The 25143-nt window shown below is 41.3% G+C and overlaps 1 protein-coding gene across 1 annotated transcript in view; it reads right to left on the reverse strand.

Annotated features, from left to right (window-relative positions):
* Positions 1-25143, reverse strand: part of LOC126277674 (carboxypeptidase B-like) — a 318726-nt gene that overhangs the window by 223826 nt on the left and 69757 nt on the right. Inside the window, exon 3 of the mRNA XM_049977382.1 lies at positions 15581-15671. Coding sequence (XP_049833339.1) covers positions 15581-15671 — 91 coding nt within the window. The remainder of the gene's footprint in view (positions 1-15580; positions 15672-25143) is intronic.

Below are 25143 nucleotides of genomic sequence, written 5' to 3' on the forward strand. Positions count from 1 at the left end.
TATAATAATTCCAATCTCAAAAAAAGCAGGTGTTGACAGATGTGAAAATTACCAAACTATCAGTTTAATAAGTCACAGCTGCAAAATACTAACACAAACTCTTTACAGACAAATGGAAAAACTCATAGAAGCTGACCTCGGAGAAGATCAGTTTTGATTCCGTAGAAATATTGGAACATGTGAGGCAATACTAATCCTATGACTTATCTTAGAAGTTAGATTAAGGAAAGGCAAACCTACATTTCTAGCATTTGTAGATTTAGAGAAAGCTTTTGACAATGTTGACTGGAATACTCTCTTTCAAATTCTGAAGGTGACAGGGATAAAATACAGGGAGCAAAAGGCTATTTACAATTTGTATAGAAAGCAGATGGCAGTTATAGTGTCAAGAGACATGAAAGGGAAGCAGTGGCTCGGAAGGGAGTGAGACAGGGTTGTAGCCTCACCCCAATGCTATTCAATCAGTATATTGAGAAAGCAGTAAAGGAAACAAAAGAAAAGTTCAGAGTAGGTATTAAAATCAATGGAGAAGAAATAAAAACTTTGAGGTTCACCTATGACATTGTAATTTTGTCAGAGACAGCAAAGGACTTGGAAGAGCAATTGAACAGAATGGACAGAGTCTCGAAAGGAGGATATAAGATGAACATCAACAAAAGCAAACGAGGACAATGGAATGTAGTCGAATTAAGTCAGGTGATGCTGAGGGAATTAGATTAGAAAATGAGACACTTCAAGTAGTAAAGGAGTTTTGCTATTTGTGGAGCAAAATAACTGATGATGGTCAAAGTAGAGAAGATATAAAATGTAGACTGGCAATGGCAAGGAAAGCCTTTCTGAGGAAGAGAAATTTGTTAACATAATGTATTGATTTAAGTGTCAGGAAGTCGTTTCTGATGATAATTGTATGGAAGTGAATCATGGACAATAAACAGTTTAGACAAGAAGAGAATAGAAGTTTTCAAAATGTGGTGCTACAGAAGAATGCTGAAGATTAGATGGGTAAATCACATAACTAACGAAGAGGTGTTGAATAGAATTGGGGAGAATAGGAGTTTGTGGCACAACTTGACTAGAAGAAGGGATCGGTTGGTAGGACATGTTATGAGACATCAAGGAATCACCAATTTAGTACTGGATGGCAGTGTAGAGGGAGACCAAGAGATGAATACACTAAGCAGATTCAGAAGGATGTACGCTGCAGTAGGTAGTAGGGGATGAAGAAACTTGCACAGGATAGAGTAGCATGGAGAGCTGCATCAAACCAGTCTCAGTACTGATGACCACAACAACAACATATGTAATAATGTCTGACAGGATAAATACAGACCTTAATACTATGCAGGATATTATTTTAAGTTATATCTAAATGGCAGTTTAAACATTATACAGTTAAAATTTTACATATTATACTGCAACATGGAAAACTATAACTGACATGTCAATGACATCAGTTAACACATTAGTAGACTGCTCTCTGCATGACTTTGTGTACACCAAAGATGGGCTGTATAACACAGCAGATTATCTAGCAACTTGGATGACTTGCTATGCTGCTGCCGAAAGCATTCATTTCACCTCATATGACCTTCATATTTGCATTGGTTGCAAATCGTCCTTCAACACATTGCATAAACGTTGCATACTGTGTTATACACAGTAGAAAACTTATGTGAATAGAATAGAAGAGAATAGAATCTTTATTTACCTTTCAGTATGTTTTCCATACAAATGGCATCGTCAGTATGTGACCATTGACCAGCATCAACAGTAACAAAGACACCCTAATAATACCTACAAATTACTGTGTAATCAATGTTTTGACTTTAATTACAAATAGCTGCCCAGTAATGTTTTCTGCACTGGGGTTAAATATATAGGAAGTATTCAAGTCTAAAAAATTTCAAAATATAGTACAATATTTCAAAATATACTAAAAGATAAAATAAGCAAGCACCTGTAAAATATCTTCCTTTGAAATCTATTTGTTTATTATTCCTCTCTTTAATGATGTGCCGTAAAAATTGCTTCCTCCTTTTATGTTTTACTATATAGTAACCATCACTTTTTTTCATGAAATATCTTTAGACTTTTATATTAAGTTACATCACACATATTTTAGCCCCAATGTAGAAAACTTTTTCCAATAGATACCTGTAATTAAATTCAAAACAGATTCTAATGGTATTCTGTATGTATTCTTAAGGTGTCTATATTATTTATGCTGCTGGGCTATGGTTACACAAGTTTTCTACAGTGAATAACATGGCATGCAATGTTAATGCTCAGTTTATTTGGTTTTTTCTCCATTTTGCTCTCTTTAATATATAATTTACGACTCATTCAAGTAAGGCTTGCAGAGATAGATAGAGAGATAGAGAGAGAGAGAGAGAGAGAGAGAGAGAGAGAGAGAGAGAGAGAGAGAGAGAGAGAGACTAAATTTGACATTAATTTTTTTCAGTAATGTATAAAAAAAGAGATAGAAAGAGAGAGAGAGAGAGAGAGAGGAGTAATTAACTCTGAGATGGATGCTCGAGTCAGTTACACTAAACAACACCTTATAATCAGGAGTTCATTTATTCACCTCTTTACACAAGTACGGCTTACAAAGAAATGGATGGCAGAACTGCACAAAGATAATGTTTAGCTTAGTTCAAAGATGATACTCAGATCGATACTCGTGTCAACTTCATCGGTGCAACATAGCCCCCCCCCCCCCCCCCCCCCCCCCAGCCCGCAATGCAGAGTACTCTTGAGAGGCCTGAAAGGGGGGGGGGGTGACTATAGCTTCGGCACGGTTAATCCATGGGAAACAGACCACGGTCAGCTCAACAGCATCATCAGGGAGCTGTGTGGGTAGATGTTGTGAAGGAAGGTCCAGCCACCAAACCTGGAAGTCGTTGAATTGCGACAGGTGTCATACTGGGCTGCTGGTCGTGTGGCGGCAGGTATGCCAGCGGTTTGCGGGAGGAACGGGGCAAGAATAACAATGTCTCCGGTGGGTGGGTGGAGGGATGTGGAGGTTGATGAAATGGCGTCTGATTCAGTCCACGAAGGAAGGTAAGTCAGACTGAGGGAGAGAAGCGGAAAGGCTCACAAGTTCACCAGGGACAACAATGTTCTGGCCGTATATGAACTCGACTATTGTGCCTTTGGGGTTTTCCTTGTAGATTGCATGAATGCTGTGTAGCACAAGGGGAAGGGCCTCCGTCCATACAGAATTGTGGCATCGAAAAGCCTCTTTAACATTGCAATGCCAGCACTCCACTAGCCCGTTACTTTTCGGGTGATATGCTGTGGTATGGATGCGTCAGATGCCACAAATGCTACAAATCTCATTGAACAGGGCCAACACAAATTGTCTGCCCTGGTCAGTCATGATGATAGCTAGACATCCGAAACATGATACCCATGACTCGACAGAAGCTCTAGCAACAGTTTCTGCCGTGATATTGGGGAGGGGGACAGGCTCAACCCAGCAAGTTGTTCGGTTAATACACGAGAGAACATAACAAAAACCATTAGAGGGGGGGAGAGGGCCGACAATGTCAATGTGAATATGCTGGAAACGCCCAGGAGGAATCCAAAAGGCGCCGAGGGGGTGGTGAAGTGTGCTTGTGTACTTGACAGCATTGGCACGCAACACAGGAGCGGGCCATTGCTGGCTGTCCTTGTTGACACATATCCACACAAAGCGCTCCGCTATGAGGCGGGCGGACCCACGAACACCGGGTTGGGCTAAATTATACAGTGCGTTGAAGACAACTCAATGGAGTGTGGTTGGGATGAGGGGGCGTAATGTGCCCATACTGTCGCTGCACCAGATCTCACAAGAAATGCCAAGGAAGGTGGTGAGGACGAAGAGTAGTGAAGAGGTAGAGTCTGAGATCAGGTTTTTTGTGTCCTCGTCAGTGGGTTGGACGTTAGGCAGTTCAGAGAGGTCTAACAGTGCATGAACTGCGTTGACTTTTGAAAGGAAATCAGCAACTATATTGTCAGCACCCTTTATGTGTCTGACATCGGTGGTGAACTGAGATATGAAGCAGTGAGGAGGCGGGTTAGCTGGCGGGTTTGTAATGGCCGCAGCCTGGGGTTTGCGGTCTGTTAAAACATAGAAATGATGTCCCTCAACATCAGTCTTAAAATGCTTGATCACTTCTTAGACCACGAGCAACTCCCTGTCAAACGCGGAATATTTCCGTTTTGGATTGGTGAGCTTGCGCAAGAAGAACTGCAGAGGCCAAGTTTGGCCATCTACTGTCTGGCTAAAGACAGCGCCGATGGCAGTATCGCTCATGTCTGTGGTGATGAAAAGCTATGCGTTGAGATGAGAATGTGCAATGGTTCAGTCCTCGGCAAGATTTTTGAGGGCAGTGAAAGAAGCAGTTATAGCAGGGTCCATGGAATGGGACGAGATCCAAAAGTGTTGGTGCCTGCTAAGGCGTCCGTCAGTGGAGCCTGAATCTCCACAGCCCGAGGTAGATGACGGCAATAATAATTGACTGTCTCCAGAAAGCGCCAGAGCTCTTTGAATGAAAAAGGCCTGGGTAGGTTTAGTATTGTTAGTACTTTCTCAGGGGGTGGTGAAATGCCGTCGGCAGAGACACGAAAACCAAGAAAAGTGACAGCAGGTTGATGTAGCTGCAATTTGTCTTGGTTGATCTCGATGCCTGCTGCTATGAAAGTGTTCATAACAGTTTGCACATGTCGAATGTTGTCCTCAATGGAGGAGCTGAATACAAGAATGTCATGAAGATATGCAAAGCAAAATTTTAGTCTGAATAGCACTTTGTTGATGAAGCTTTGGCAGGTCTGGAATGCGTTTTCCAGACCGAAGGGCATGAATCAAAACTGAAATAACCTAATCGGGGTGGTGATTGCTGTCTTCTCGATTTCTTCAGGTGCCATGGGGATCTGGTGGTAGGCCCGTTTGCAATCATTGACAGAGAACGTGGTTGCACCTGCGAGGGAACGGGTAAAGTCGGCAATGTTGGGTATGGGGTAGGTGTCCATAATTCTTCATGCATTTAGTCGATGGTAGTCTCCGCACATGTGCCACGACCCATCTTTCTTGGGTGTCATATGAATGGGCGTAGACTTGCTACTGGCAGCGGTTTCAATGATATTGGAGCTTACAAGTTCAGAAATCTGCTTTAAGGTCAGAGAGGCACTTGGGACAAAGTCGACGTGGTTTTCTGGAGATCGAAGGGCCTGGTGTGACGTGAAGCTTGTGAACCATGCCGTTCGTGATGACGGAAATGTTGCCGGCGGCACGGGAGATGGTTTGTTTACAATGTGTGGCAGGCGGGGCAGGCGAGGAGACGTTGTGGTGTTTGGAGCCACTCAGAAGATCCGATGGGAGCCAAAGCAGCGAAATGTCCCAGGAGTCAACGTGACAAGATGGCTGCCAGCCCAAAGCAGTGGCATCGTGGTCGGGAGATCTCCGTAGAGCTCATGAAGCGTTAGTGAGTCCATTGTCAGAGTTTGCGGCCTGTGGCAGCACAGTCGCGCGCAAAACGCTTGGTGCAAGTGGACTGTTTGTGTTGTAAGTGGTGGTCACATGGTGGCATGCAGCAGCCAAATTTGCATTGTTTGAGATGCTGTCCACGAGGGGCAGGGTAGGAACTGTCAGTTCAGGAACATGTGACACTCTTCGCGCTTGCACACTTGTGTCCGGCCGAGTGTCAAACACTGTCGTGTCAGTACACGTTATGGCAGTCTTGATAGCACAGTTGCGAGGGGTAGTGGGAGGTAAACACACGGAAGCTCGATTACTGGGATTGCAAGCAGATTCGGCACACTTACTAACCTTGCTTTGTCCATGCTGTATTGTCTGTAATTTCTTTGCTGCATCAGAGAGCTGGAGCTGTGTTTAGTGGAGCATCAGGGAGAGCTCGAAATTTTCCTTGCGTAGGCGAGCGACATGTTCAAGCTTGACAAGGCAATTATGCGTGGTTTCTTGTAATGTTGTTAACAGATGATGTACAGATGAGATGGGGCCGAACTGATGTGTCATGGGGTGGGTTGCTCAATGGAGCACAGGGGAAGTGAGTCTTGGATGGATGGTGAAACACAGTGTTTCGCACTAGGTCTGGTAAAAATTTGTGGTGTCGCAAGAAGTCAATGCCTAGTAGAGGTTTGTCAATTTCACACACTAAAAAAGTCCACTCGAGTTTGCAGTTTGTGGAGAGTGAAACGATGTGTGAGGTGGAATTTAAGAATTGTAGTTTAGTGAAATTCACAGCTTGCAGTGAAGTATGATGAGGGCACATGGATCGAAGATGCATGTTTGACGACGCTAAGGACGTGGGCAGCAGTGAAACATCAGCGCCTGTCTCCACTAGGAAAAGGTATCCCGACGAAATGTGTTTAATGTAGAGTCATTCACAAATATCTGGTCGTTCCCCAACAGAATGGAGCACTGGAGGGTGCCTGTCATGTTTTGTGCAGGAGGCGTCACCCACCCCAACCTGCAATTGGCGTTTGGGAAGTAGCAGGGTGGTCTGTAGTTCCGTGCCACCTAACCAAACCGTGTGTGGAAGTAACAGTATGGGTAGCATGGTTGCATTTCCTGCGGAAAGTTCGTTGCTAGTGGTGGCGGTCAAGGCTCGGAGGTCGTAGCAGGTTCAGTTGCGGGAGAGTGCGCGACCACGGGAAGAGCCGGTGATGTCCCAGTTGCTTGTTTACTGCTTCTCGGGGTGAGCGGAACATTCGGCACAGTATGCCCGCTGCCTCCAGCCGCATGGCGATGTGCCTGAACCTGAGACTTGTCAGATAGGCAGTAGCTGGCGAAATGGAGCAATGATGCATCATGTAGCTTGTCAGCAATCGTCATTCTTTGCTTGACAGGTTCAGGAGACCTTTGAGCCGGAGCAATGCAGATGTGAGGAGATAGTTTATCTGACCAGATGGCGAGGAGAGCTGTGTCAGAGAATAGATCAGTGCTGATCAGGGCACGTTGCCATCTCCAGAGCTGGGAAGGTTTGTCACTCCCTAGTTGCTTGACATGGAGCACTTGCCATACTGCTGCCTCAGCTGAGCATGTAAGCCGACGTAGAACTGTCTCTTTGGCTAGAGTGTATCGGGTAGGTAAGTCCTGGGCATTGCCCAGGTCAGCAATCAAGTCCTCCAGGTCATGCAGGAAGGTGTTGAAGCACAGAAACCTGGTTGACTTGTTGAGTTTGTAATGGTCGAACACTTCGTCCACAATTTTGAACCAGGTTGTTGCTCTGTTGGGATTAAATGGCAGCAGTGTTGGTAAGCGTTGTAGAATGTTTGTAAGAACAGGTTGAGTTGAGTTCGTAGGGGCGCTGCCTGAATCGAGCTGTTGTTGCTGTAGTATTCCAGGAGAGTGTGCCTCCAGGGGATGTGGCAACAACAGCTGTTCGGGTGGCAGCGTCAACGTGACACGTTGTGGTTGAGTGCGATCCGTCGCGACGCGGAAGGTCGACGCCGGTGAGACACCGTAATATGTTGATTGCATTTTCGGAACCTTAATATGTTGCAGGTGTGCTCGAATTGATGCACTGGAGAAAACCAATGTGGATGAGGCACTGAGTTGTACTGAGAACGGTAGTGGAAGCTCGACTGGAGCCAGCGCATGGGTGACAGGTGAAAAAAAGTTGAGAGTTTGAGAATGCCGGGGCCACCTGTGTTGCAGGGAGGCTGTGGAGGTGTGGGCTGTTCAGAAGCACAGTGTGGGGAATGATGTTGAACATGGGACAGAATGTGTCAATGTTCCCTGTTCATAGTCACTTCACTCAAAACGGTGTGCAGATAAGGTGAATGTCGTGGCACATACACTGAAGCATAGCAGTGGGATGGAGGTGGAGGTCAGGCACAGATAAGTTATTATTCCTGTTGCAGGCCAAGGTATCAAAGTAGGAAGGCATGTACTGATGCTGAACCGAGGCAGGCGTGGGAGTGGTCAGATGCTGAGGAGGTGGAACTGTGAACGAAGCAGTTCCAGCCACATGGTAGGTATCCACATGGTACTGCACATATTGTGGCATGGCAATTCGTTGTCCTGGTGGTAGTAGGTTGTCCGACGAATCATTTGCAGGAAATGACATTGGTTCCACACTATATGGAGGTCCGTAAGAGGTAACTGCACAGTCAATGAGGGAGGGCACATGTGGCGGGAACAAACACATTTGATAGCCAGAGTCATGCACACTCCTAACCCCACTTATTGTTGCAGACTCGAAAACGTCCGGCGAGATCGGTGGACTCTTCGAGTGAGAGGCATCGTGTTGCAGTCCTGGCGGGTGTCCATCAACCGCAACACGATGCATTAGGGTGCTGGGATGAAGTCATTGTTCGAATGCTGTGTCGATGTAGTACACATGAAAATAACCGAGGCAGAGGTCGTGGACATAGTAAAATGGCAAAAACGGAAGACGTTACAACTCAGGGTCACCAGTGAGGAGGTTTGTTCGGGTTGGTTATGCTGAACAACACCCATTTAGCAACAGTTCATTTATTCACGTAAACACATGCAAGGCTCACAAAGAACTCAACATGGCGGAACAGCCCAAAGACAATGCTCAGTGTCCAAAGACGATGCACAGAGTTCAAAGACAAACGCATATTGATGCTGGTGTCGACCTCATCGGCATCACAACATCAATTTGAGGAAGAAATTTATGGAAATGTATGTTTGGAGCACAGCACTAGATGGTAGTGAAACATGGACTGTGAAAAAGCCAAAACATATGGAGAATCTATGCTTTTGAGTTGTGGTGCTACAGATGGATGTTCAAAATTAGGTGGACTGATAAGATAAGGAATGACAAGGTTCGCACAGGACCAGCAAGGAAATGATTGTATGGTAAACACTGATAATGAGAAGAGATAGGGCAACAGGACATCAGGGAATAACTTCCATAACACTAGAGAGAACTGAAGAGGGTAAAAACTATAGAGGAAGGCAGAGATTGGAATGCACTCAGTGTATAATTGAGGATAGAGTTTGTAATTGTGCTCTGAGATGAAAATCTTGAACAGGAGAGGAATTCATAGCATGCCGCATCAAACCAGTCAGTAGGCTGGAGACTCAAAAATATAAAAGAAAATATTTGTGAACAGCAGTAGTATTCAAATAGATGTTATTTAGCAAAACTGATGAAGTGGCAGACCTGATTGAAGTAATAACAATTCTGATAATTTTATAGTGTTACATTTAGCTTATGTAAGCAGAATAATTTCATGGCAGTTTAATAACATTAATTACTAGTGCAATTTTGAATAGCTGTTTCTCTTTGTTAGTAGCTTTGCTATTCTTCCATGGAGGTTTCCCTTAATGCTGGGGTATGAATTATACAATAATTATGTGAACAAATTAAGTAATACCAATAAAAGCTCCATGAAAATCACTTAGTACATGCTACTTGATCAGAAAATCTATCTGCTAAGATTCCTTGTTGAGAAAGGCTTTACTTGCATCTTCTATTTTTTATGTAGTACAATGTCTGCACTGAATGAACTGTTGTTTGGAGTACATGGAATCTGTGTTATGATTTGAAATATTATGTATAAGGTAAAAAGTCGATACTACTACTAATGTTTGCCAAAATTTTTATTGTTACCTGCAGCAGTAATTTGCATAAATCTACAGTCGAAGTACCCAGTATTTTCTCTGTCATTTATAGTTACACACTCAAAAAGTTCATCAGTCCAGAAATTAGAACTGCCAGTTCTTCCCTCTTAGCAAATGTCTTAAAAGTGTTACTGATATTTCTGTTCCTCAAGGATATTTTGTGGCCATTATTATGTGTAGAAAACAGAAGAAAATGGTTGAATTGTAATTTTTCTCAAAGATAGTCTGAAATTCACAAGAGTTGATGTAAGCCAGTTTTGTTCTGAAGTAGGTTGTGAGTAAAGCTACATAATGCAGAGAGATAAGAATATAATAGTTCTAAGTCTCTGTAGATCACCAAATGGAGTGGTTGAAGTTTTCTTGAAGAATTTTGAACTTGTCGTGAAAAAAATATTAAGGATAAAGTAAAATATTGCTATCTGTGCTGACCTCAATATAGAAATGTCAGACTGTGACAAGCAAGTATCAAGAACTTTTTTCAGTATCTTAAGGTCATTAAATTCATTCTGTGCAAATACAAATGTTACTTGTAAAGAATCCTGCTTAGATAATACTATTGTTAAATTCTCTAGGGAGATTTTTACTGTTAGTCATGCAGGTGGATGTTTCTCTGCTCATGAAACATTACTACTCACACTCTACAGGTAACTGTCAGGTCAGATCAGTGATATAACCCATGATGAAAATGAGGAGATCTGGACGTGAAGTAAGAAAGATGAATTTGTCAGCTTATTTGTTGATAGACTAAGTTATATAAAATGGGACTTTTTGTATGAAACACAGATTGGACAAACTAAAGGTGTAACTGTGTTTGACAGGTTCTTTAGCAAATATCTTGAAGTGTGGTACACTTGTTCAGCCCCAAGGAAAACTAAGTTTAAAAGTAAGCCTCAAACAAAGTTAACAAATTGGCATACTGAAGAACTTGGAAACATTAGGGAACAAATGGTATTATTGCAAAATAAACATAAAAAGAACTAAGAGAGTGTCACTAAACTTGCTGATATAGATTATAGGAAGTATCTGAAGTAGAGAAAATTTATAAAACAAAGTTGCTTAATGAGAAAAAATAAGCATATGTGAGGTTTATAGAAAATGTATCCAACTGCACAAAGGAACTATCACTTGAACCAGAACAACTGAATGAGTTATTTGTCACTTCTTTTCAGTGGAAAATTATCACATCCACAGATGTGATAAAACCAGTAAAAAATTCTCCAAGTCTAAAACCATCCAAACTGTCTATCCAACTGCATTATCAAGAACATTATTTGTTTTATCTGTGAACCTTTAGCTTTCATTTGTAACAAATGTCTTCATTTTGGAGTTTTCCCTGCAGCATTAAAAATTTCAAAAGTTATACCAAACTTTTAAAAAAAGGAGACAAAAATCTCCCTCAAAATTATTGCCCAGTCTCAATAGTTTCAGTAATTTTTAAAATATTTGAAACTCTTACATATAATCAATTAAATGATTTTTTTGGAGAAAATCTCCTTTTGAACAAACAGTTTGATTCCAGATGAGGAAAAAATACCACCTCCACAGTTCTTGATGTTGTAAACCAGATGATCACTACCTTTGAAAATAGGGATAAAGCCTCACTGATTTAATGCAAACCACATAAGGCCTTTAATTGTACACCTTATGAAATATTGATTGAGAAACTTAAATTTTATGGAGTATGAACTACAGCACAAAAAATAATTACTTCATACTTAAGACACAGGAAACAAAATGTTTCAGTGAGAAATAAACATTCTTTAATGAAAATGGGAGAGGCAGTGGTACCACAGGGATCAGTGCTCAGACCATTCTTTTTAATAATTGCCATCAATGATTTGCCACATCATGTTACTCAGTCTGTAGTTTGCTATGTGGATGACAAGAAAGTTATTGCAACTCACCTGAACATCAGCATTACAACAAATGTCACTGGGATCATTAAATGCTGCAGTAAAATTGTTATCCTCTAAGAAACTGCTGTGTAACCCTGACAAGACCCAGAATCTTCTATTACGAGTATGTAATAAGACAGAAACTAGAACAGTTAAACTTTTAGAATTCCACATTGAGTTCAAAGTGAGTTGGAGAGAACACATCACTCACATTTGCAAAAGAATGTCAAGGGTACCATACCTAATTTGGAAACTGAGAGATTCAGCTACTCTTAATTAAGATTGGCATATTTTGGACTGTTCCAGTCTCACATTTCTTACGAACTGTTAGTATGGGGCCACTCCACACATGTTGTTGTTGTTGTTGTTGTAAGTTGTTGTTGTGGTCTTCAGTCCTGAGACTGGTTTGATGCAGCTCTCTATGCTACTCTATCCTGTGCAAGCTTCTTCATCTCCCAGTGCCTACTGCAACCTACATCCTTCTGAATCTGCTTAGTGTATTCATCTCTTGATCTCCATCTACGATTTTTACCCTCCACACTGCCCTCCAATACTAAACAGGTGATCCCTTGATGCCTCAGAACATGTCCTACCAACCGATCCCTTTTTCTAGTCACATTGTGCCACAAACTTCTATTCTCTCTAATCCTATTCAACACTTCCTCATTAGTTATGTGATCTACTCATCTAATCTTCAGCATTCTTCTGTAGCACCACATCTCGAAAGCTTCTATTCTCCTCTTGTCCAAACTAGTTATCGTCCATGTTTCATTTCCATACATGGCTACACTCCATACAAATACTTTCAGAAAAGACTTCCTGACACTTAAATCTATACTCGATATTAACAAATTTCTCTTCTTCAGAAATACTTTCCTTGCCTTTGCTAGTCTATATTTTATACCCTCTCTACTTCGACCATAATCAGTTATTTTGTTCCCCAAATAGCAAAACTCCTTTACTACTTTAAGTGTCTCATTTCCTAATCTAATTCCCTCAGCATCACCTGACTTAATTCGACTACATTCCATTATCCTCGTTTGCTTTTGTTGATGTTCATCTTATATCCTCCTTTCGAGACTCTGTCCATTCCGTTCAATTGCTCTTCCAAGTCCTTTGCTGTTTCTGACAAAATTACAATGTCATAGGTGAACCTCAAAGTTTTTATTTCTTCTCCATTGATTTTAATACCTACTCCAAATTTTTCTTTTGTTTCCTTCACTGCTTGCTTAATATAGAGATTGAATAACATTGGGGAGAGGCTACAACCCTGTCTCACTCCCTTCCCAACCACTGCTTCCCTTTGATGTCCCTCGACTCTTATAACTGCCATCTGGTTTCTGTACAAATTGTAAATAGCTTTTCGCTCCCTCTATTTTACCCCTGCCACCTTCAGAATTTGAAAGAGAGTATTCCAGTCAACATTGTCAAAAGCTTTCTCTAAGTCTACAAATGCTAGAAATGTAGGTTTGCCTTTCCTTAATCTATCTTCTAAGATAAGTTCTAAGATAAGCCGTAGGGTCAGTATTGCCTCACGTGTCCCAATATTTCTATGGAATCCAAACTAATCCTCCCCGAGGTCGGCTTCTACTAGTTTTTCGATTCATCTGTAAAGAATTCGCATTATTATTTTGCAGCCATGACTTATTAAACTGATAGTTTGGTCATTTTCACATCTGTCAACACCTGCTTTCTTTGGGATTGGAATAATTATATTCTTCTTGAAGTCTGAGGGAATTTCGCCTGTCTCGTACATCTTGCTCACCAGATGGTAGCCACCACATATCACTGATATACTGAAGATACAAAAGAAAGTCATAAGAGAAACGTGTAGGGCTGGAGCAACTGATCACTGGCAACCTCTGTTTAGAAAACTCAATATACATACAATTGTAAATCTGTATATATATGTCTCGTCACTAAACTTTAAAGCAAATATGAAAGCATTTCATATAAGGGGATATATACATCAACACACACCAGAAGAAAAATTAACATGGATGTTCCAAGACACAGACTAGTAAAAACAGCCCACTCTGCCATAGTCAGCTCCCTAACAATTTTTAACAATTTACCACTCTCAGCATAGTCCATGCCTTCTAAACCATTTCAAAGAAAATTGTACAGCTCACTGGCTGAAAATCCATTTGATAATGTAAGAGAAGTGTGCACATATGTTAAAATTCAAAATATATGGCTAAATGTTTGTAGTTGTGTAAGTAATTTAGTATAAATGCTTGTAATTGTTTTTACAATCAAGTATAAATATCTGTGATTAAGCATGTAACATTATTCATTTCTATCTATTAATCTTTGTCTGTATATCTCCATCTATATACACACTACTAGGAAAACTCCTAAGAAGTGCTTAGCAAATGGTACTTAGCACACAACCAATTGTTAGTGCTTCTTCTCATTCCATTGCATATGGAGCATGGAAAGGATGCTTAAACGTCTCTGTACACGATTGGATTATTCTGTACAAGTCACAGTATTCCAACACATGGTAATGACAATACAAACACTTTATGTAAAATTGGACTGGTCAATGCTAATGAACACACACAATTCATCAATCTAGTCATCTAGCCATTCAGTTATTACTTCCATAATTCACACTGAATTTACCAAAGTTGTGCTTCTCGCTGAATAAGTCCAGTTGCGTTAATTTTTAATAATGATGAGTGTAAAAAAGAGGATAAAAAGTATGCTCCACAGTCAGAACATTCTTGTAGTTGGATCAGCAAGCAGCAGCTGGAGTATAGGACTATGATACAAAAACAGAAACATAGCAAGCTAATGAAGTTAAAGCCATGTCTCTGCAGTCATAAACTTGAACAGGAGACTGATTAAAATCATGGTAGGGTTCATAACTGGCCATGTAAATGTTTAGGAACATCTATAAATGATGAGGATGAACCCACGACATGTATAATATTTCAATAAAAGCCCTGGAGGATGTAATGAATCATTCTCCTTCCTTTTTTATAGAGATAACTGACACCATATATAGTCTTGAATATCACATAGGTTAAAATTATCTCAGCTGTTTCATTAAAAGTATTCATATGATTTTGTATATGATGTACTATATTTCAGCCTAAAATGTATAAAAAAGAAATTAATGTGTTACAGTCAATATGTACTCAAAGTTAAAATTACTCTTCTTTTAAAAATAATTGAAATTAAAAAATTTGTGGCACACTTAAATTATATTATTAATTATACAATCTAATGATAATTATTAAATTTGTGTCTGGATTTATTTATGGAATGATGATATAATTTGATAAAGATTTCCCTATCATTAAAGTTTGTAAACTCTTTGGAAAATGTGAGTATGGCAGAATGTAAGTAGTGGTGGGCATGCCTCTGATGGAAATGCAAGTATTTTGCTAAACTTGTCAACAACAATGTAATTATTGGCTTTTTGAATGTGGAAATTGTTAAGTCAGTGTGATTTAGACGAATAAAATAAAATAAAAAGACATTCATAACAACAGGCAGCTCTTCAACAGTTATTTTGTTATCACGAATCTAAGAAATTGAAATTTTCAGCTGCAAGAAAGTACTCCTAGACAAGACTTTGAGCCATCAACAACAAAAATGAGATAATGAAGATAAGTAAAAAAGTTCTTCTTGTGTAATCTTACTCCTCGCAAAGTTTTCAAGATTTGTGCAGGGAATGTGACTTTAATAATGATGTGCAGGAGGGTAAGATTACAAGGGCAAAAGACACAAAATATTTGGATAATTAGAATCTGAACAAGTTGTGCCTCATAATGAACTAGTAAAGAGTTTCCCGCTACTTCTTAAGGGTGCCAGTTGCCATTACTAGAAATCAAAGGGAGTGGAATTGCACAATACACTTGGTTTCATTGTGGGAAACTGCAGGCTAAGACCACTGTTGTTTTACTGTCTCTGCTGTAATCAAAACAAATCAAATCAAACCCACCTCTACCACTTGAATGTTCCAATACATCCATTATCCCACGCAAACTTGTTGGTATATCTTGTTCTTAATTGCAGCACAGAAAATTAAAGGGATCACAAAAGCATTACAACAATAAACTTGATGCAGGCTCACCATTCCAATGGAAATCAAAATTTCTGTTTCCATCAACACCGCGACAATGTTTGTTTCTTGTATGTGATCGTGTCTTTCGCCACCACATGTCCTGCAATAAAAATTGTTTCAAACATAATACTTCATGGATTTCACAGGACCTAAAAATTGAGATATTTCTTTGCAGTTAACTTTTAATCATAGTTTCTGATTCTCTCAGATAGCTGGAACACTATGGTAGCAACTCAGTGAATAAATATCAGTTGCCTTTAATAGTATAAAATAAAAACGTTTGCAGGCTGTATGTACTGTTGATGTACTGACTGATAAAGCTACACTTACATGACAAGTATTGTGTTTAATAATGTAATGGAAGTATTTACATGAATGTGATTCAGGCATTAGCTTGCTCATTCATGATTAATATCCCCTTCTGGTGACAAATGGCTTGAATTTAAATCCACAACTAACACTTATCTTGAAATGTTATAGTACCTTCAATTCTAATCATAATTAATTCTAATGTATAAAAGGGGCTTAGCAAACATGATGCTATATTTAAAATAAATTCCTGGTTCATACAAATCATTTGATAAAGGTTTTAGAAACTGCTTTAGAGACACTGTTAATATCAACAGACTGGTGATAAATGTTTACCATGCCTCTCCATTATATAAAAATTACATCTTACTGTATCAAAAAGAAAATTCTCTTGGGGAAACACTGACATTTTGTGGTCTCCCAAACTCCCAGAAACTACCCACTTACTTTTAATGAACAATGTGATTTCTTCATTAACAATGAGGATCAGTCCTTGGTGTGAAGGCAAAATTTTCATCGGGTTTTGCATGCAACTTTCTACCATGTTGTCTAACTGGCTTCAAGTTCAGGGTTACAAAGTTTTAAACAATCTCAGGGTATGAGCCCCTGTTTCATGCATGAAGGGATGTAGTTTCTGTAAAAATATTCTTTGTGCCAATGTGCCTTGTCAATACTACCATGAATGCAAATTCTGTTGCTTTACTCGAAACAGCTTTCAGTCTGTCATTGAATAACATGATCCATTCACTGCAACTCTGGGAGCCTTGTTACCAAAAAGGTTACTTACATTAGACACTATACTATATACCTGTTATCCTATTTATTTGTCACAAGGTATCTGTTCATTGTAAATTAGCACATAATAATAAAATCCCTGCCTATATTGAGATCAGTATTGGCTCTTTAACAGTGACTTGATGCTCCATAATAGCGATTAGGAATATACATGTCACTACTGTCATATCTGACAATTCCTTCCTATTAACAGCTACCTGATGGGGAAGTTCTCAGTCCCATCAAAGGGCTAACATAATATTTCATAAGCTCATATTTTTTCACTAACGAACTATATAAAATACGTTCCAGAAGTCTCGCAACAAGACGTACTCCTGCATGCCACAATGGACAGTATTCTGGATCCAACAGATGAAAGAGTAAGCTGAGTTTCATAAGGCTCTGTTCGCATAATCCTTGTTGATTCCCATAGAGGAAGTGCTGTGTCCATAAAATTCATAATATATGACCACAAAGCACGTTCCATTATTTCTCTACAAATTAGTAATATTACTCTGGAGTTACATTTGTCTAAAATTTGTTGCTGAAAATGATCTGGACCATTTGCAAAGCTTCATCAATCCTGTCTCCTCTGCAGAAAGTACAGGATCTGTCATTACTCATCCCTTAACTGTGAGTGTCATGTCAATGCTAAGTCTAGGCGTTCTGCACAGGGTGGACTGGGACCAGGGAGGACTCAGGATGTTGTACCGATCTCTCAAACCAATAAGTTTAAGCTACAGCAGGACAAGACGGTCAGGTGCAACTGTGGGTGAGAGGGTGCAAGGGATGGGGAATGGAAAACGTGTAAAACAAACAAGAGATCAGTGTGTGAAGACTCCAATAACTGCAAAAAGAAATCTTATTGAATGATCCAATAATGGAAATTCCAGGTTGGAATAGCTACAATATAATGAAAATGTTAGATTTCTGCTCATGTTGAGTTGTAGACAGGGACAGCAAAAAGACTGTTACACATTCAGCTTTTGGCCAAAGCCTTCTTTGGAAAAGAAAACACACACATTCACACAAGCAAGAACACCTCACACACATACAGCATAGCCAACTCCAGCCTTTATGCCCAGAATACAACTGTTATACTGACTGAAGGCAGCAGGGAAGAATGAGGGAAGGATTGGCAGGAAAGAGAAGTTAGCACTGCCCAGTGCAGCGTGCATGGACTATATGACAGAAAGACAAGGCTGAGTTGTAGACAGGGACAGCAAAAAGACTGTTACACATTCAGCTTTTGGCCAAAGCCTTCTTTGGAAAAGAAAACACACACATTCACACAAGCAAGAACACCTCACACACATACAGCATAGCCAACTCCAGCCTTTATGCCCAGAATACAACTGTTATATTGACTGAAGGCAGCAGGGAAGAATGAGGGAAGGATTGGCAGGAAAGAGAAGTTAGCACTGCCCAGTGCACCGTGCATGGACTATATGACAGAAAGACAAGGCTGATAAGTGCACCTGTGAGTGAGAGGGCACAGGGGATGGGGACTGGAAAAAGAGAGGCACAGAGAAGGGAAAAAGATGGTTGGTGCCTTGGCAAAAAGTGAAGAACAGTGAGAGTGAAGGGATGTGAAATGGGATGATGTGATTGGTTAGAACGGAAGGAAACTGTTGGGTGTAGGGTTTGGGGGTAGTACACCATTAGTGATTGAAGCTGAGATAATTTTGGAAGCAGGAAATGTATTGTAAGAATAACTACCATCTGCACAATTCAGAAGAACTGGTGGTGGAGCTGAGGGTCCAAATGCATTGGTTTATGAAGCAACCATTAAAATCAAGCATTTTATGTTTAATTGCATGTCATGCCACAGGGTGGTCTCCTTTGCTGTTAGCTACAATTTGATGGTGGCCATTCATCCTCATGGAAATCTGGATGGTAACCATACCAATATAACAGTTTGTACAATGATTGCAACAGAGCTGGTATATGACATGGGGGTAGCCCAGCCCATGATGGTGTAGTATCAGCCAGGACAGGACCAAAATAGGAACTGCTGGGTGAGTGCGTTGGGCAGGTCTTGCACCTGGGTCTACCACAGGAATATGATACCTGTGGCAAGGGGTTGGGATTGGGAGTGATGCAAGGATCAGCATAGTGTTCAAGGCAGTTCTTGTTGCTGTAGATACCATACTCAGGTGGCCAGGCTGTATGGGAAGGGTTTTTTGACATGAAAGGGATGACAGCTGTCAAAATGTAGGTACTGTTAATGATTGGTGGGTTTGCTGTAGACAGAGGTATGGATGGAGTCATCAAAGAGGAGGAGGACAGTGTCCAGGAAGGTGGCTCACATGGTTGAGTAGTACCACATGTAGCAGATGGGAGGTGTTGATGTTGTGAAGGAATGAGGATAGGGTGTCTTCACCCAGAGTTTATTTTAGCAAAAATTCTATACCCTCACAAATGCTGCCCCATTTAAATTATAACCTGTTCATATGTTCTTAATAATTTAACTCAAATATTAAACTTTATAATATGAATCTTTTTTTTCATATACAACAAGTACCTAAAATTAATTGTGTTTGCCTTTTTATCCTTCTTCAGTAATCATTATTTAACTCAATATTTTTGCAATGTTTCTGCTTTGCTTTTTAAAATCTGTTAATCTGAATTCCCACTTGTTGACTTCATGAACTTCCCCAACAGACAGAGTCTGGTTCAGTGGAATGATACTGCTGTAGGTGGGATTGGTACCAGTTGCCTGGAGGTAATTATGGGATGAGCTTCTGCTGTTGTCATTCCTTACAGTGGTTCAGTTACTGTGTAACAAATCAGTGGGGACCTGGCCAGTGATACTTGCATCTGATACTGTCTGGAGTCTTCACAAATCACAGGTAACCAAATGCTGGATGTTAGGGAAATGCTTCAGGACATCTGGACATTGGTGAGCTGTGGTAGGAAGGATCTTTTTCCACCCAACTGGATCATAGTTCTCCTTATACACTGCTCTATTTATTAATTGGACTCCCCCTTTGGGCAGCTCCTCCTTCTTCAAGACTTCTGTAGTTCTCATCAGTGCTGGATCTTCCCTCCATTTAGCACATACATCATTTTATGCAGTGATGATGGATGTTTCATCCATTGTGCTGTGTTCTATCAAAGGATTCCTTGAAAGGTGGTTGGCATCCTTTGTGTTCACTTTTGTCTGGCTCACTTGAAAGGGCATGGCCAGTTTTCTTCCCTGGCCTTGAAATGTATCAGGCTTGTGACCTGTTACTAATGACCTTGATGTCAATGGGACATTACAACTAATTTCCTTATGAAGCCTTCCCATTCCACCAGTCAACCTGACAAGTCCATCAGGCTAGAGAAGAGTGATCCATCACAATAGTGAATGGCTTCACAAATAAATACAGTTGGAAGTTGTTGATGGCCTAAACAACGTATTCTTATTTGCTTGCATAGTAGTTCAATTTGGACATGGAGAATACTCTGGAAGCAACTTTCAAGCCTCTTCTTGAATCCGCATTAGAACTGCACCTGTCCCAAAACCATCAGCATAGAGTTCTGTCTTGACATTCTCATAATACAATGCAAGGAGTGGAGAAAATGTTAGTGGTCTATTAAGGAAAAGGAAAGATCTTTCTGGTACCTCATTCAACAGAAATTTGCTGTCACCTTGTGGCAGTTCTTGCTGAGGACATGCCTCAGTACTGACACCCTTTGTGCATCACTGATAGCATGAGCAACTTCTCAAATTGTGAATGTGCCATAGAGTCAGACAGTCCATGACTAGTCTATTTTCTTTGAATTTGGATGCACTCCGTTCATGATTTCCTCGATGCCTCCAGAATTTTATTTCTTGTAAGCAGAGATTCACTTATTTGGCTTCCATAGACACCTGAAGTCTGAACATATTTCAACAGAATTATCAGGCAGCTTAGTATTGTTCAAAAGTCTTTGAAAAATGACTATGTCATCTAGATAGCAAAGATGTGTTATCCATTTATGTGTCAAAGGAGTTCGTTCAAATAAATTTGAAGGTGGCTCAAGCATTACACAGCCAAAATGGCATAAATCACATAGGACATTAGCAGTTATGAACAAGTCTTTTCCTGGTCAGCCTCATCAACTTCAATTTCACAGAAGCCTGTCTGCAAGTCCATATCTGAGAAATACTTTACTTCTTTCAGGCAGTCAATGGTGTCATCAATGCATGGGAAATGACAGACATCTCTCTTCATGATCTGGTTCAGTCATTGATAGTTGCAGAAACATCATGTGTCATCCCTCCTTCTCCACAAGGACCACGGGAGAGGCCTAAGGAATCTTTGAAATTTCAGCGATGTCATCTTGCTGCATCGTCTCAACTTTCTACTGGAGTATTATCTGTCTTTTAGCTGGCAACATTATGTATGTGCTGGCTTATTGGTGAACGCTCCTGTGTTGGTAGTATTTTACCATGGGTTGCTGGGTCAGTCTTTTCTCTGCTCTGGATTTGAAAAGATCTGAAAATTGATGGACAATGTCTATTGCTTGCCAGTGCTGTTTCTCTGTTAGACTAGATCCTACTGTCATTATGATAGTAGCTTGCTCCCCTTTGTCAGCATGATTTTTTGTCAATGACACCCTTTGCCATTCCAGGAATGGTTTGGCTGTCTCCAAGCACATACATTTATGGATGAGTTGTGGCTGCTCATGATGGATGTCATCGGTTCCTAGGCTTACACACTACTTATTCTAACTTAAATTAACTTATGCTAAGGACAATACACACACTCATACCTGGGGTAAGACTTGAACCTTTGACGGGGGAAGCCGCATGAACCATGGCAAGGTGCTTCAGACTGCACAGCTACCCCACACAGCTGTCAATCTGGAGCTCTAATCTCCCAGTCTATGACTGCTGGTAATGCCTGCAAGAAGTCTCATCTGAGAATAATACTGTGACTACATTCTGTTGAAATAACAAATCCTAAGGGCTGTGTTCTGTCATTCATTGTTTCTTTTGCAATATATTTTCCTGTCATCTAGATATGTTTCCCATTTGGACTTTCTGCACAATCACTTTCATATCATGCAACATAGTCTTCTTTAGCTGATGATGATAAGCATTCAACATTACAAAAAAGAACCCCTGAGTCAACTAGCATCTACACATGTTGTCCATTGATGTTGACATCCATGATATTCCTGACATTTTGATGGCAATCATCCATGGATTGTTTGCATCTGTGGCAGCCTCAGTTTCATAGGTGATTGCCTCACAAAGATTTTCCAAAGTTGGTGGCTAGGCAAGCATCTGGAATGTCTGTGCAGCAATGTAGAATGTCTATGGCATGTTAGGGAGTAACCTTGTCCAGGGTATAGTGATGGGCTTCATCCCACAGGTCAACTATAACCATCTGCAGTAGACTGCAATGTATATAAACGTTGTGATTGTGAATATCCGGCAGCATAAAACTTGTCTTCCTTCTCTGTAGTTAAAAATAACATGTTCAGGCCATCCACAGTGGAAATGCACTAGCATATTTTCCTCTGTCTTCCAACTGTTTGTTCTTCTATAGGGTGTTATTCTTGGTGTAGGTGCTGGTTGTGCTTGTGTTGGTCAGGTGCTGGGTTGTTGTTTGATTGCTGCAATGTAGCTCTTAGCTGGCCTAGTCCATTATTCCTGGTACATCTGTTGTTCAACATTCTTTTCTGTCATCTGATGGACATGTTAATATTCATGGCTGTTATCTCTTGATTACTCAGTCCTACAGTTCTGGCTGCCACAAAACACGGTACCTCTTCTCTCACTACCTGGAGTATGACAGGTTGTGGTAGTCATCCACAACTGCCATAGGGACCACATTTGGGAGTCAATCATACTTCTTATGTCACATTCTTTTATGTTGCATTTCCTTGATGAAGTGTGGATTTTGTTAGATTCTGCCATATTTGGGTTCATAATGAGGCCTATGGAAAATATTCTATATGTATGATTGTGTCATTTCCCTGTGACATTTGGCCCTGTTCTTCAATTTTCCTTTTTCTAAAAACACTAGCTTCTGTTTGTCACCAAATGTTTTCTTCAGTTTAGTTTGGAATTTATTCAACCTATTCAGCTTCTCTTTGTTGATGTTGAACCACTGCTGGGTTTTGCTGTCCAAGTAAAAATACACTCCTGGAAATGGAAAAAAGAACACATTGACCCCGGTGTGTCAGACCCACCATACTTGCTCCGGACACTGCGAGAGGGCTGTACAAGTAATGATCACACGCACGGCACAGCGGACACACCAGGAACTGCACTGTTGGCCGTCGAATGGCGCTAGCTGCGCAGCATTTGTGCACCGTCGCCGTCAGTGTCAGCCAGTTTGCCATGGCATACGGAGCTCCATCGCAGTCTTTATCACTGGTAGCATGCCGCGACAGCATGGACGTGAACCGTATGTGCAGTTGATGGACTTTGAGCGAGGGCGTATAGTGGGCATGCAGGAGGCCGGGTGGACGTACCGCCGAATTGCTCAACACGTGGGGCGTGATGTCTCCACAGTACATCGATGTTGTCGCCAGTGGTCGGCGGAAGATGCACGTGCCCGTCGACCTGGGACCGGACCGCAGCGACGCACGGATGCACGCCAAGACTGTAGGATCCTACGCAGTGCCGTAGGGGACCGCACCGTCACTTTCCAGCAAATTAGGGACACTGTTGCTCCTGGGGTATCGGCGAGAACCATTCGCAACCGTCTCCATGAAGCTGGGCTACGGTCCTGCACACAGTTAGACCATCTTCCGCTCATGCCCCAACATCATGCAGCCCGCTTCCAGTGGTGTCGCGACATGCGTGAATGGAGGGACGAATGGAGACGTGTCGTCTTCAGCGATGAGAGTCGCTTCTGCCTTGGTGTCAATGATGGTTGTATGCGTGTTTGGCGCCGTGCAGGTGAGCGCCACAATCAGGACTGCATACAACCGAGGCACACAGGGCCAACACCCGGCATCATGGTGTGGGGAGCGATCTCCTACACTGGCCGTACACCTCTGGTTATCGTCGAGGGGACACTGAATAGTGCGCGGTACATCCAAACCTTCATCGAACCCATCGTTCTACCATTCCTAGACCGGCAAGGGAACTTGCTGTTCCAACAGGACAATGCACGTCCGCATGTATCCCGTGCCACCCAACATGCTCAAGAAGGTGTAAGTCAACTACCCTGGCCAGCAAGATCTCTGGATCTGTCCCCCATTGAGCATGTTTGGGACTGGATGAAGCGTCGTCTCACGAGGTCTGCACATCCAGCACGAACGCTGGTCCAACTGAGGCGCCATGTGGAAATGGCATGGCAAGGACTACATCCTGCATCTCTACGATCGTCTCCATGGAAGAATAGCAGCCTGCATTGCTGCGAAAGGTGGATATACACTGTACTAGTGCCGACATTGTGCATGCTCTGTTGCCTGTGTCTATGTGCCTGTGGTTCTGTCAGTGTGATCATGTGATGTATCTGACCCCAGGAATGTGTCAATAAAGTTTCACCTTCCTGGGACAATGAATTCACGGTGTTCTTATTTCAATTTCCAGGAGTGTATATACACTCTCTCCCTATGCCCATTCATCCTAACTGATAACTTGGTGGTAGTAATGATGATGTAAAAGATGGAACAGTTTCTGCAGTATATCAGGTAACAACATGTCGTGTAATATGTGTCCCTCCCTTTGATTGTATATGTCTTGCCAGTTACCGGGTTTTTACAGGTGGTGGTAGGAAGGTGCACAGAGTAAGTCTTGCTGGGGGAGATGGTCACTGGGATAGGAGCCATAGGATAGAGAGATGGCTGCAGAAGGAATATAAGGTCTGACAAGGATACTGCAGAGATTGGGAAGGTGACAAAAAGCTACTCTGGGTATGGTGGGCAAAATATCAGACAGAATGTATTTCATTTCAGGGTATGATTTTAGGAAGACATTGTCTTGTCAAAGTAGCTAATTAATACAGTCAAGACTGGATAATACTGAGTGACATGTGGTGTGGTCCAAAGCTGTTTTTTTGGAGGGATCAACAGTACCAAGATCGGATGTCATGGCTTGGAAAATCTGCTTTTCAACTACGCTGGCGGGATAATTACATCCAGTGAAAGCTGAGGTGAGAATGGCAATGTTTTTCTGGAAAGAATCTGCATCCAAACAAATACATTTGCCTCCAATGACAATGCTTTATGCAAGGGAACATTTAATATGGAAAGGATGGCAGCTGTCAAAAAGTAGGTACTAATGTTTGTTAGTAGGTTTAATGTAGGCAGAAGTGTGTATCTTCAGTGAGGATGAGATTAACATCAAGGAAAGTGGCATGGGATTTGGAACAGAACCACATGAAATTTAATTGGGAAAATGTATTTACAGATTCCAGAAATTTTAACTGGTCACCCTTACCATGAATCCATATTGCAAAGATTAAAAAAAAACACTTCTTTGCCAGGTGTGTATAGTCCAACTCATTGCCAGTTCAGTGCCACCTGTGTTGTTGACCTGGCTTGTTCTGTTCATC

The sequence above is a fragment of the Schistocerca gregaria genome, chromosome 1, assembly GCF_023897955.1.
Source record: "Schistocerca gregaria isolate iqSchGreg1 chromosome 1, iqSchGreg1.2, whole genome shotgun sequence".
Classification (NCBI taxonomy): Eukaryota; Metazoa; Arthropoda; class Insecta; order Orthoptera; family Acrididae; genus Schistocerca; species Schistocerca gregaria.